The sequence below is a fragment of the Vanessa tameamea genome, chromosome 30 (assembly GCF_037043105.1).
Source record: "Vanessa tameamea isolate UH-Manoa-2023 chromosome 30, ilVanTame1 primary haplotype, whole genome shotgun sequence".
NCBI classification, from domain to species: domain Eukaryota; kingdom Metazoa; phylum Arthropoda; class Insecta; order Lepidoptera; family Nymphalidae; genus Vanessa; species Vanessa tameamea.
This window is the reverse complement of record NC_087338.1, coordinates 5673983-5686126: the sequence shown is the minus strand read 5'-3', so window position 1 is coordinate 5686126 and position 12144 is coordinate 5673983. Positions and strand designations below refer to the sequence as shown.

General features: G+C 35.5%; 1 protein-coding gene across 2 annotated transcripts in view; it reads left to right on the top strand.

Annotated features, from left to right (window-relative positions):
- The window catches only part of Glys (Glycogen synthase), a 32609-nt gene extending 21496 nt beyond the window's left edge, over positions 1–11113 (top strand). Inside the window, exons 8-19 of one of the 2 annotated variants that reach the window (XM_064219991.1) lie at positions 54–162; positions 1027–1180; positions 2050–2170; positions 2636–2802; positions 2980–3094; positions 3760–3837; positions 4520–4694; positions 5569–5698; positions 6035–6116; positions 6413–6545; positions 6804–7138; positions 9013–11113. In XM_064219991.1, the coding sequence (XP_064076061.1) occupies positions 54–162; positions 1027–1180; positions 2050–2170; positions 2636–2802; positions 2980–3094; positions 3760–3837; positions 4520–4694; positions 5569–5698; positions 6035–6116; positions 6413–6545; positions 6804–7138 (1599 nt within the window). In that variant the 3' untranslated portion in view covers positions 9013–11113. The remainder of the gene's footprint in view (positions 1–53; positions 163–1026; positions 1181–2049; positions 2171–2635; positions 2803–2979; positions 3095–3759; positions 3838–4519; positions 4695–5568; positions 5699–6034; positions 6117–6412; positions 6546–6803; positions 7139–9012) is intronic. The other variant, XM_026627549.2, reaches the window with a different exon arrangement.
- Positions 11114–12144: the final 1031 nt, after the last annotated feature.

Below are 12144 nucleotides of genomic sequence, written 5' to 3'. Positions count from 1 at the left end.
GTAATTAAAATCTTTGCAATTAATATTTATGGAATGTCTTAATGTCGTCTCAGTTCTCTGTGGACGAGGAGGCCGGCAAGCGGCAGATTTACCATCGCTACTGCATGGAGCGCGCAGCGGCGCATATGACGCACGTCTTCACCACCGTCTCCGACATCACGGGTGAGCACTCGAACTACCAGCACAACCTACCACCACAACCTACCACCACAACCTACCACCACAACCTACCACCACAACCTACCACCACAACCTACCACCACAACCTACCACCACAACCTACCACCACAACCTACAACCACAACCTACCACCACAACCTACCACCACAACCTACCACCACAACCTACCACCACAACCTACCACCACAACCTACCACCACAACCTACAACCACAACCTACCACCACAACCTACCACCACAACCTACCACCACAACCTACCACCACAACCTACCACCACAACCTACCACCACAACCTACCACTGTCAATTCCCTACAACCACATCGCTTAACACTTTTCACGACTACTACTGTACTACTACGTCGCAGATCACACGATACCGTGCTATCCGAGGTACGGTGACGTTTAACTTGAGCTCAATTCTTTATTGATCTGAACCAAGAATCTAAAACCTTACCTCTTAGATATCTACTAGACGAAATAAGCAGTTACTTTTTTTTAAGATATAGGAAACATTACAATAACACAAAAAAATACTACAAATAAATATATCACAAACCACACAGAAAAAAATATTAATATAGTTATTACTTAAATTTCATGTATATTAATATGATAATGTAAGGAAAGATTATTTATTAATAAAATATATTTCATTATTAGTTATAAGTTTTGAATATGTACGTTAGAATTTTGTGTATGTATCATTAATAGTATCATTATTGCTTGCCGCTGCCTTGTGTGTCAGACAAAGGGAAGCCAGACAGCCTGGCGCCGTAACGCGTTACGTAACGAAACGGTTTACTCTCCCATAAGAAGTTATCACTTCAATTTGGTTTGTCACAAGGTTACGAAGCGGAGCATCTGCTGAAACGGAAGCCGGACTTCATCACACCGAACGGTCTGAACGTCAAGAAGTTTTCAGCGCTGCACGAGTTTCAGAATTTACACGCGTTAGCCAAGGATAAAATAAACGAATTCTCTAGAGGACATTTCTATGGGTGAGTCTTGGACTACTTCGACTATTTGAATGTATAAGCTCTTAAAGTTTAATTTAAAACTGCATGGATCTAGCTCTGAGCTCAGATAACTCATGGTCAGGGCAAATGGTTAAAAAAAATTAACCCGTGATTTATAACTGAATTAAATTTACCTTTGTAAATTATGTTTAGTCTTGATGTGGCATCCTGTAATGAAAAGTTTACATCTTAAAATACTATTGGACATTGCTATGCGCATAAGTTGAAGACCATTAATAAATTAATAATGATGATGTTGTCTCGTTTTGGACACGGTGGTCAATCAAGGGAAACCAGTCAACTACGCTAGAGACATATAGAGCACAATTGGGAACGTAATCCCTCACATTCTCCACCGCAGAGTTCAGGCGCAAAACCACGCACCGAAGAGTGTACGCAAATCCAACTTTCGGTGTTTTACTGGGAATTTTTCGACAGGAAAACTCAATACTTTCTGTTACCCCGACAAACTTAAATAAACACACCATAAAAGCGGGATTAGTTTAGGAGTTAGACAAGTGAATCTTAAACGAAGATTTAGGATTTCAATCTGGTCATCTCCTCTATTCTCAAGTCATTTTGTGCTCTGTGGCGACGGCAGATATCGTGCTAAAATTCTGCATATAGACAGTCAAAAAGTCTGTATTAAGGAAGCTTCTTGCAAAATCAAAATATACTCTATTCAAGTAGGCTTTTACAAACATTTTTGAATCAACATTTAACAAACTATATAAGTGAAACTACAAGCTTTGTTAAATAGTATTTTTACGCAATAAAAATATAATGTAAAACCAATAAAAAAATGGTCAAATATATATTTCAAACGAAAATTAATATTATTTTCCTTTCAGGCACTTCAACTTCGATCTCGACAAAACATTGTATTTCTTCATTGCTGGACGATACGAGTTTGGTAACAAAGGGGCGGATATCTTCATAGAGGCGCTGGCGAGGTTGAACCATTATTTGAAGGTACGTTACAGGGAAGCTGCTGGGCCAAGATCTTTCTAAAGGTTAAGATTTAACTAGCCCTTTAAGTCCTGCCGGGTAGGTACCGTCCACTCATATTCTACTACGAAATAGCAATACTTTCTTATGTTTGGTTCTGGTTTAAAGATTGAGAGAGCCAGTGTAACTACAGGCCCAAGGAACACAACATTTTATCTCTAAACTTTGGTGATGCGTTGGGGATGTAAGGGTGGTTACTTTTTCTTATATTAAATTGAAATTGGCCACCAACATTTTGAAAATGGTGACCAGTTACCGTCGGGTGGACTATTTGCCAAATTGCATTGGAGCAGCGTGGTGGAATATGCTCCAAACCTTCTCCTCAAAGGGAAAGGAAGGTCTTAGCCCTGCAGTGGGAAATTTACAGGCTGTTTATGTTATGTATGTATGTTATGATATAAATAAATATATTTTCTAATGTACTTCCAGTCTTCAGGCTCTGAAATGACAGTGGTGGCGTTTCTAATATTTCCCGCGAAAACAAATAACTTCAACGTGGAGAGTTTGAGGGGGCACGCCGTCACGAAGGCTCTGAGGGACACGATCAACGACATCCAACAGAAGATCGGCAAGCGAATGTATGACATATGTTTGAGGTGAGAAAATTGAATTTTGCTTGCATTTTTTGTGTCGCTTAGGACATTTTCAACAATCATTATACAATGTAAAAAATGTGTAACTACTACCAGAAAAGTTACCCTTCACTGGAATTAACCAGTACACCAATTAAAACCAATTTTTTAGAAGATTGACTAAATATGGTTGTGTTTCAGCGGTCACTTGCCGGACGCGTCTGATCTCCTCCACAAGGAGGACACGGTTCGCCTCAAGCGCTGTATCTACGCGCTGCAGCGCGACGGCCTGCCGCCCGTCACCACGCACAATGTTGTAAGCACCTCGTAACCGGTTTTAAGCAGTTTTTTGTATCATAAAGTTCTTTGGATATCATAGTGGCATATTGAAATCATAAGGATAACTATACAGGAGAAGACGTGTAGAGCCCATGGCGACTGGCAAATGGTTTGATTTCAGATTTGGACCCAGAGACCCTACCCTGTAAGCTTTCGTATCTTTCCCTCTGCCAAGGAACTTTTTTAGCTATAGCGAGCTTTAATGCTATCAATAAAAAGTTCAAATTCATATTTTTTTCCACTATAAATGTATTTTTTTTTTATATAAGTGAATATTCTTTATTTTTGTATTTAACTGTATTCCTGATGGCTGGACCGATTTCGATGTTATTTTGTGTGTATCTGAGTTGAGAACCATGGTTGGGTCATATTAGACTCGATAGGCACTGACATTGGGAAGTAAATAAAATTCTCATTTCACCCAGAATGTTTAATTCGTGTTTATAATTAAACTTGTGCTCGGTAAAGGAAAACATCTTGAGGAAACCTACCACACCAAACTTCTGCCACATGTGTACACCACCAACCCGCATTGGTGGTGGAATTCACTTTAAAACTTCCTCTTATAGGCTGAGGAGCTCAGTAGTGGTATATTCACAGTTACTTAACTTTATATGTTTCAAACATATGTCAATATTTCAGGTGGACGATTGGAGTGACCCCGTGTTGAACTCCGTACGTCGCTGTCAGCTGTTCAATACGGTCAACGATAAAGTTAAAGTAAGTTACATATGAATTAGCCGATTCTAATCGTAGGATTGAAGATAATGACTTTAACTTTCAATCGAAATGTATATTATGGATTCGTAGAAAATTGCCTTTTAATATCAGGGTTGTCATTTTCGAAATTTTAGTGTAAAATTAAAGTGGATGTAAGTAGTTAAGTGGAACACTTTTGTATTATAAATAAAGATATGTTAATCAAGAAGTGTTTGTAGTGCGTAATATAGGAGAGTTATATATAGAATTTATAAGTTATATATAGACAGTTAGAATATTTAAATATATAATCTGTTCCAATTGAAGTAGGAAAAAAGATAAACAAACCTTAGATTTACATATTTCATGCGATTTGCTAATAACTCAGCTATGTCGTGCACTACTAAGAGTTTATGATTAATATATCATTATTTATTATATAACACTGTTACACTTAACTACTTATATACTTTCATTTCACTTCCAAAATTCCGATAACAGTTTCGTCGCCGTACAAAACGGATTTATTCCTGTTAAGGTTGCAATAGAGTATAGACTTTGTTTACCTTTTTTCCTTCTTCGAATGGAATAAGATATACAGGTTTATGCTTTACATTGCCAAGAAACAGTTCATATGTGAATTGTCCACATATTTAATAATAAGAGTCTGCTTATGAATAGTTAACGTATCGTCTGTCCGCAGGTGATCTTCCACCCCGAGTTCCTGACGTCCACAAACCCTCTGTTCGGGCTGGACTACGAGGAGTTCGTCCGCGGCTGCCACTTGGGCGTGTTCCCCTCCTACTACGAGCCGTGGGGGTACACGCCGGCCGAGTGCACCGTCATGGGCATACCCAGCATCACCACCAATCTATCCGGTAAGCTATGTGGACGTTATTTTTTAGGTGTTACGGTCTATTTTGGCATGATTCGTTTTCAATTTAGTGTAGTATGTAGTACATACAGCCGTGTAGACCAGATATGGCTTGTGCTATTTCAAATATGAATATTTATTATTTATTCGTATTCAACAAATTCATACATATAAGACTTTACTTGGTGGTAGGGCTTTGTGCCCGTCAGGGTAGGTACCACCCACTCATCAGATATTCTACCGCCAAATAACATTACTCTGTATTGTTGTGTTCCGGTTAGAAGGGTGAGTGAGCCAGTGTAATCACAGACACAAGGGACATAACATCTTAGTTCCCAAGGTTGGTGGCACATAGGTGATGTAAGGAATGATTAATACTTCTTACAGCGCCTTTGTCTATGGGCGGTGGTGACCACTAACCATCAGGTAGCCTATATGCTCGTCCGCCAACCAATACAATAATAAAAAAAAAAAAGCCGAGATTTCTCAGTGAGCCGAGATGGCCCAGTGGCTAGAACGCGTGCATCTTAACCGATGATTTCGGGTTCAAACCCAGACAAGCACCACTGAATTTTCAAGTGCTAAATTTGTGTTTATAATTCATCTCGTGCTCGGCGGTGAAGGAAAACATCGTGAGGAAACCTGCATGTGTCTAATTTCCACGAAATTCTGCCACATGTGTTTCCACCAACCCGCATTGGAGCAGCGTGGTGGAATATGCTCCAAAAACCTTCTCCTCAAAGGGGGAGAGGGCCATTGCCCAGCAGTGGGGAATTTACAGGCTGCTAATGTAAAGTAATATATATATGTATATAGGTAACCAAAAGTCTTATAAATATATATAATAATTGTACTGTAATTTAATTTGTATGTTATAGGATTCGGTTGTTTCATGCAAGAGAACATAGCGGACCCCATGTCCTACGGTATATACGTGGTGGACCGCCGGTATATATCACTGGAGGGTTCCGTGCAGCAGCTAGCGCAGTACATGTTTGATTTTACCAAGTGAGTGTTTGTATGTTAAATATTGACTACAAGTTGTTCGTTCGCGTTTAAGGGGTTGGTCGTCCTGTGTTAGGTATATAAAAAGCCTGTCTTTCTTGAGGTTCAAGCTTGCTTCTTACCAATTTTTAACGAACTCTGTTCAGTGAATTGACCGTGAAAGAGCAACATTCACACAGACAATATTAGTTTAAATGTATATAATGGCGCAGGATGACCTTCAAAACTTTTCATGCCTATATATGTTTGTGAGCGAACCCGGGTGAACATATTATAATTATTATACAATTACACATCAAAATATTACATATTATATTTAGTAAATTAACTTTGTTACAGGTTGACGCGTCGACAACGTATCATCCAGAGGAACAGAACCGAAAGACTGTCAGACCTCATGGACTGGAGGAATCTAGGAATTGTAAGTGTTTTTATTTAAAAAAAAGTGTCAGCCTGTTCCACTGCATGTCAAACATCTCTCTTGAAGAAATTCATCTCAGTGGATTTATTTCAAAAATGTATGTGAAGACCCTATGGGTCCCCTCACTATTCATTACTTATATTCCTGTTCTCCAGTTTGGAGGGTGAGTTAGCCAGTGTAACAACTGGTACAAGGGACATAGTATCTTACTTCCGAAGGTTGTTGGGGCATTTCTCATTAGTTGGACCTATTAAAAAATGATTATAATTGATTTTGAAGCTAAATTTTATTTTCAGTATTACCGTCAAGCGCGAGCCGAAGCGCTGAAGATAGTGTATCCAGATTACGTGGACCACATGGACCAGGAGCTCGGCAAGCGATTCAACTACCCGCGACCCATCTCCGAACCTCCCAGCCCCACACATTCTAGTGAGTCTATATTATGAGAAAATATTTTACGATGTTATAATAGAATTAGAATCTAATTAGATTTATAAATGGCGGCAAACCTTAGTACGGACAGCAAAAACATTGTTTTATGTGCCTAAATAATTTATGTTCGCGGGTTTTTTTTCTAAGCGTCAAAGAGTACAAAGGATATGCGAATAATGAGGTATTCGACCGCCATTTATAAGTCTTTATTGGAATAAACCGATACAAATATTTAAGATCTATGGGTTATATCAGTGCGGCGAAGTCACCACGAAATGTCGTGGCTCACGGCTTCCTATCACAAGGAAATAGAAAAACACAGAGACACAAAAGACGAAGAAGTCCAAACAGAAATAGATCAGAAACGAAATGCGATCATCAGAAAATCTCTTGAAATCCTCGAAATAACAGACTTGGAGAGCGGAACGGATTTAGAAGTAACGTTCGAGAAGAATCTAGATTTCACAGAGTCAGAACAAGAGGATTACCAGACGCCCAACGATTTCTTGGAACCACTGACTGAGGCTGTCACAGAGCAAATAGATCAGCTCATATCTAAGTTGGGAGACTGTGTCGAGTCTTCGGAGTAGGTTCGTTTGGAAGACTAGTAACATGTTTGGTCACTTTGCACTTGGAGTTGTGTTGTAAACATTTTTGACACTGTTTGGTATGGAAGACGATTGGCTAGGGAGTTGGCGAATTTAATTTTGGGTATCGTTTGCTTATGGCCGGTTATTCGACTGTATAAAGTTTAAGGAACGCTGCCATCATTGTAATAACGTTGTCATTGGACTGCGCTTTTTGTTACATAAAGAGGATTTGTTCATGCCTCCCTCGGAGGTGGATTTGCATTACTCTTTTTTAAAAAAAGAGAAGCGAAAAGGCGTTCATCCTCTGATACTTGAAAGCAGATTATATGAATTAACCATTCATAGTTGATAACACACCTCGGGCGAAACGATTATCTCTTGGTAGTACAAAAATTTGGCAAAAAATCCACAGAGTAATCGGTGGTAATTTTATATTTTGAATTGGCAATAAATAAGTGTAAATCTACTACATAAAAATAATAGATTTTTCATTTGAATATTCGCGTAAAGTAAAATTAAAAAAGAGATATTAGCAAAAGATAGCATCCTTGTTTCTTTTTTCCACAAATTTCGGCGCGAAAACTCAGCGACCCAAAGAAAAATTTGATTTGTGTTGCTCATTATGTGTCAAAATTCGCCAACTGCCTTTCAAATGTCTGATATTTTAAATGCGTATAAAGATTTTGCATAAATCGATGAATTATGAAAATGAGTGTTGACTTTTGTAGATCTATATTAGCGGATTCATATTAGTTTCTGGCACTATATATATAAAAGATCTAAAATAATATGGCTTTCTTAAAGTTCCCTCATTAATATCATCTGGACATCATGACATCGGCTTCGAATCCAAGTCTGGCTGGTGAAAAAGTGGCTTTTTTCGATGGACGAGATCTGATCGAAGTTAGGGTGTCAGTTTTAGACTCTCGTGCCTCGATGTTGATGTAAAATGTTGATCTTGCACTTAATCACCTATCGTTTAAGATATAGAGTGCCTTTTTGGTAACACGACTGCACTTTTATATATTGCCGTAGTTGTCGAGCGCCATTGAAAATGTCCGTAGGCTGAAATGTGGTCAGAAAGACGTACTTGATTAGAGGTCCTGTCACTTAAAAAAAAAAAGAAATTTTAAATTTTCTCAATGGCAACTTTGTGTAAACCTGTTTGGGTACCACCCATTCATCACATATTGTAACGCCGAACTAAAATACTCAGTATTGTTGTTTTTCGGTTTGAAGGGTGAGTGAACCAGTCTAAAGAGCACAAGGGACATAACATCTTGGCTCCCAAGGTTGGTCACGCATTGGTGTTGTAAGGAATGGGTCATATTTCTTATGGAGCCAATCAGGTGAACCAATCGTTCGTTCGCCTGCCTAAACTACTGGGATTATAAATAATTTCACAAACAATATTCATTTTATGAAATATCATTCAACATATCAACTTTAAAATTCAACACATTTGCGTATTTGGTCAAATGATCTTTTGTAAGACGATATGTTTCTAGAATAACATGTTTGTTACTTGAATAGATTATACTTTATAATAGAATACAATAGAATACATTTTACCAAGTTGGTTTATGCAATCGGTGAAGTTGGAATTTTGTAATTGGTTTTCAATAAACTTCCTAATGAGTTCTATATTTAAAATTTTCAATATAGCTCAAGACTGGATTTATCTTTATTTATCTGTTATTTCTTTCTTTCTCGTGTATCGAAATTCGTCTAAACGTGACGCGACCTTAAAAGTTTAATCTCAGTTACTGTTCTCATCGAAACGCCTTCTCCGCTCAAGAAGTTTCACTTAAAAAGTCATTACATTATTATAATTCAAGTCTTCTCTTCTAAAGAGTTCCTTCGATCTGTTACAGGAGCGACCACACCAGCGGCATCAGTTCACGGTTCAGAAGACGAAGATGAAGTAGACGAAGAGAAGGAACTAGCTGAATTGAGAATTTCTGATAAATAATTTACAAATAAACAATATATAGGTTACGAAATAGCCCACAAGTGGGAAACTAGATTTGATATGAAGCACTTACCTAGGTATCTGTAGAGCTATTCGGTCAAGAAACTCAAAACTCACTAATTGAATGTTTATGGAAATGCTTTGCCTTTAATAATCGTAATAGTTACCCGTCCACAAGTAGAATAATTGCATAGATCATATTGAATGCCAATGACCTTTGTAGGCAGAAAAACTCGCCGAAAATTCATCTCAATTGGATGAACGTGTTAAAATATGTGAATGACAAACAGACAAACATAATTATTTATTGGAATAAGAATGAAGAATTCAACGAGCAAGTGAGTTTTTACAGAATAGCGCTCCAGGATTTAATTGCTACCTGTCTATCGAATACGATCAAAAAACATTTTATTCAGATATTATACTTGATTGTAGTACATAGATAAATGTATGGAAATCGATTTGTTTAGTTTTTTAATCTATTTTGCAAACGTTATTTGAACTATATTTGTGCCAAAATTCAAAGCAGATTAGTTGTAAAGAAATTATGAAATTATTGAAAAATAACGTATCGAAAACCGAATTATTGTAACATAGATTAGTTTATACAACAGCAGTTATTCAATTTAAACAGAATCTTTTTAAAGTATTGCCATTTTCCTATAAGTAAACTTCCATTCTTGCCATTGTTAATATATTGTATTTTATTTAAATTTTTTAAAACTTTGTACTTTGAACTATTGCCATGTATTTTAATAATTTTATATAATATATTCGGGTTTAAGATGTATGTTGTTGTTTAAGTCCGAATATTTTTTTAATTTATAGTTTTTTGTAATTAAAATGTAATTCAAACCGCGCAGCTCGAAAAATACCCTCCAATATACATATAATATATTTAAAAATTGAAATTATGTTATATTATAGTTTAAGAACAGAATATAAATTAAATATTTTTAAAATTTTAATTAAAATAAATATTTATATATTTTTTTTTATTTTTATAAAATTGTTAACAATAGAGATAGCTTTATCAGTCTATAAAAACAGATTTAATACTCGCTGAATGTATTGAATCGTGAAATTCAATGAATTTACAATTAAAAACCGACTTTATCTATAAATATTTTAAGGAATGATTGTTTAAGCAATACTGTCTTTTTCTTTCGAATGTTAAAGCAGTGATAACAAAATGTGTCAGTGCTTACGGCAGTGATATTGGGAGTCATAAATTGTCAGTACAGTATGTTAAAGGTAAAATAGTCAGGGAGCTGGCGATGAATATTTCTATGTGATTTGTTTGTCTGTTATGTGAGAAATATTATCTACCGCATCTGTCATAGCGCTGTGTAGTTGTAAGACTGCCCACCCAAAAAAAGACATATATTAGAATTTAAAAACGGGGTTTTATGATATATGAATTGCAAATGTATGTTATATTGTATTTAATTCAGTATAATATAAATTAGAGATTAAAATAAGTCAGTAGTGTATATGTGTTCCAGTTTGAATGGTGAGTGAGTCAGTGGAATTACAGGCACAATCTTAGATCCCGTTCTTGACATCGCATTGGCAATATAAGGAATGGTTTAAATTTTTAAATTGTCATATTTGATCAATTATTTGCAAGAGTTTATTTGCCGTCATGAAATATTAAAAAAAAAACAATACAACGCTCACGTCTTTTCCTCTATTTAACTGCTACCTCTTTCGGGTGGGGTTAGGAAAGCCGGAGCGCGTGTAATATTAAGTCCTCCAGCTCTAAGTATTAAGTCGGTTTTAACATATCTACTTATAATTCATCAACGAGTATGAAATTTGTTTTTATAAATATTTCTAATATTTTTATTTATGTGTAAACAAATTCTGCCATAGTTTGTAAATAGGTATGAAGAGTACCTAAGGTTATGTGAACAATATTATTAGTTCCTATTTCAAACTTTAAATAAGAACATTATATTTTTATATTTATGATGATTAAAACATAAAAAATTAAAAATAAATGAGTATTTCATTTCGTATTCGTCTATTAATAAATATAACTATGTTTATTTATTATACAACAAGAACATTAAACTCGTGCTTGTCTCGTTAATCGTCTAAATTTAAAGCTTGAGCAACTACGAAACTAATATTATTTGCTAAAGCCTTTAAAAGGCGTTGCATCCCTAGTAATGTTTAGTTAGGCATTACAATAAAATGTATCTTTATCAATTAGTATAGATTTGATAGTTGTTTTAGAAAAGAAGCAATTTCAACTCGGTAGACTTAGAGGAATTTAAACTTCACATCTTTTTTGCTGTAAAAACGTATTCGAATTTGAACTTGAAATTATACGCTCGCTCTGAAAGAAATGACAATTAATTAAAAAAAAAATAAAAATCATGTAAATCTGACTCGTTGGTTCCAGAATCTGAGTCTTGAGTCCCGCAATCCCGAGTTGGCTTGACAAAAAGTGATTCGGTTTCTTCGCAGTGCTATACTTCTTTGCTTCAGAAAGCAGTCTTGAGCAAGATCTCCTTTTCTTTTCAGTGATAAATAAATCAAATATAGTTTTTGCACACACGCTCTTGGACTAAAATATCGTCACTTAAACACGAGATTTATATTTAAGTACTAAACTTAAATTAGGTTATTATAACTTAAAATCGAATTATGTTTATAAAAAAAATATAAATCAATATGACCGATAATTATCATTAAAATTCATCATTATTATTAATTTTTTTTTATTAGTAAGTTTATTTTTAAATATTTGTGAATCCACAAAATATTTTTTTTTATTTTAGGTAAAAAAATATATCGTTTTGCTCTTTCTAATAAATTCGTTTTATTGTATAAATCATTACTTTATGAATTATTGAATTGTTATACACGTATAGCTTTAGTTTAAGATTAGGTTATTAACGTTTCAGCCTAAAGTATCAATTTTTGATTATTAGAATCTCATAACGACTTTGAATCAGACGAAGATTCAAACGTAGGTTTTGTTGTTCTAAATCAGTTTTCTGACTATCAGAAACGTACATTTAAA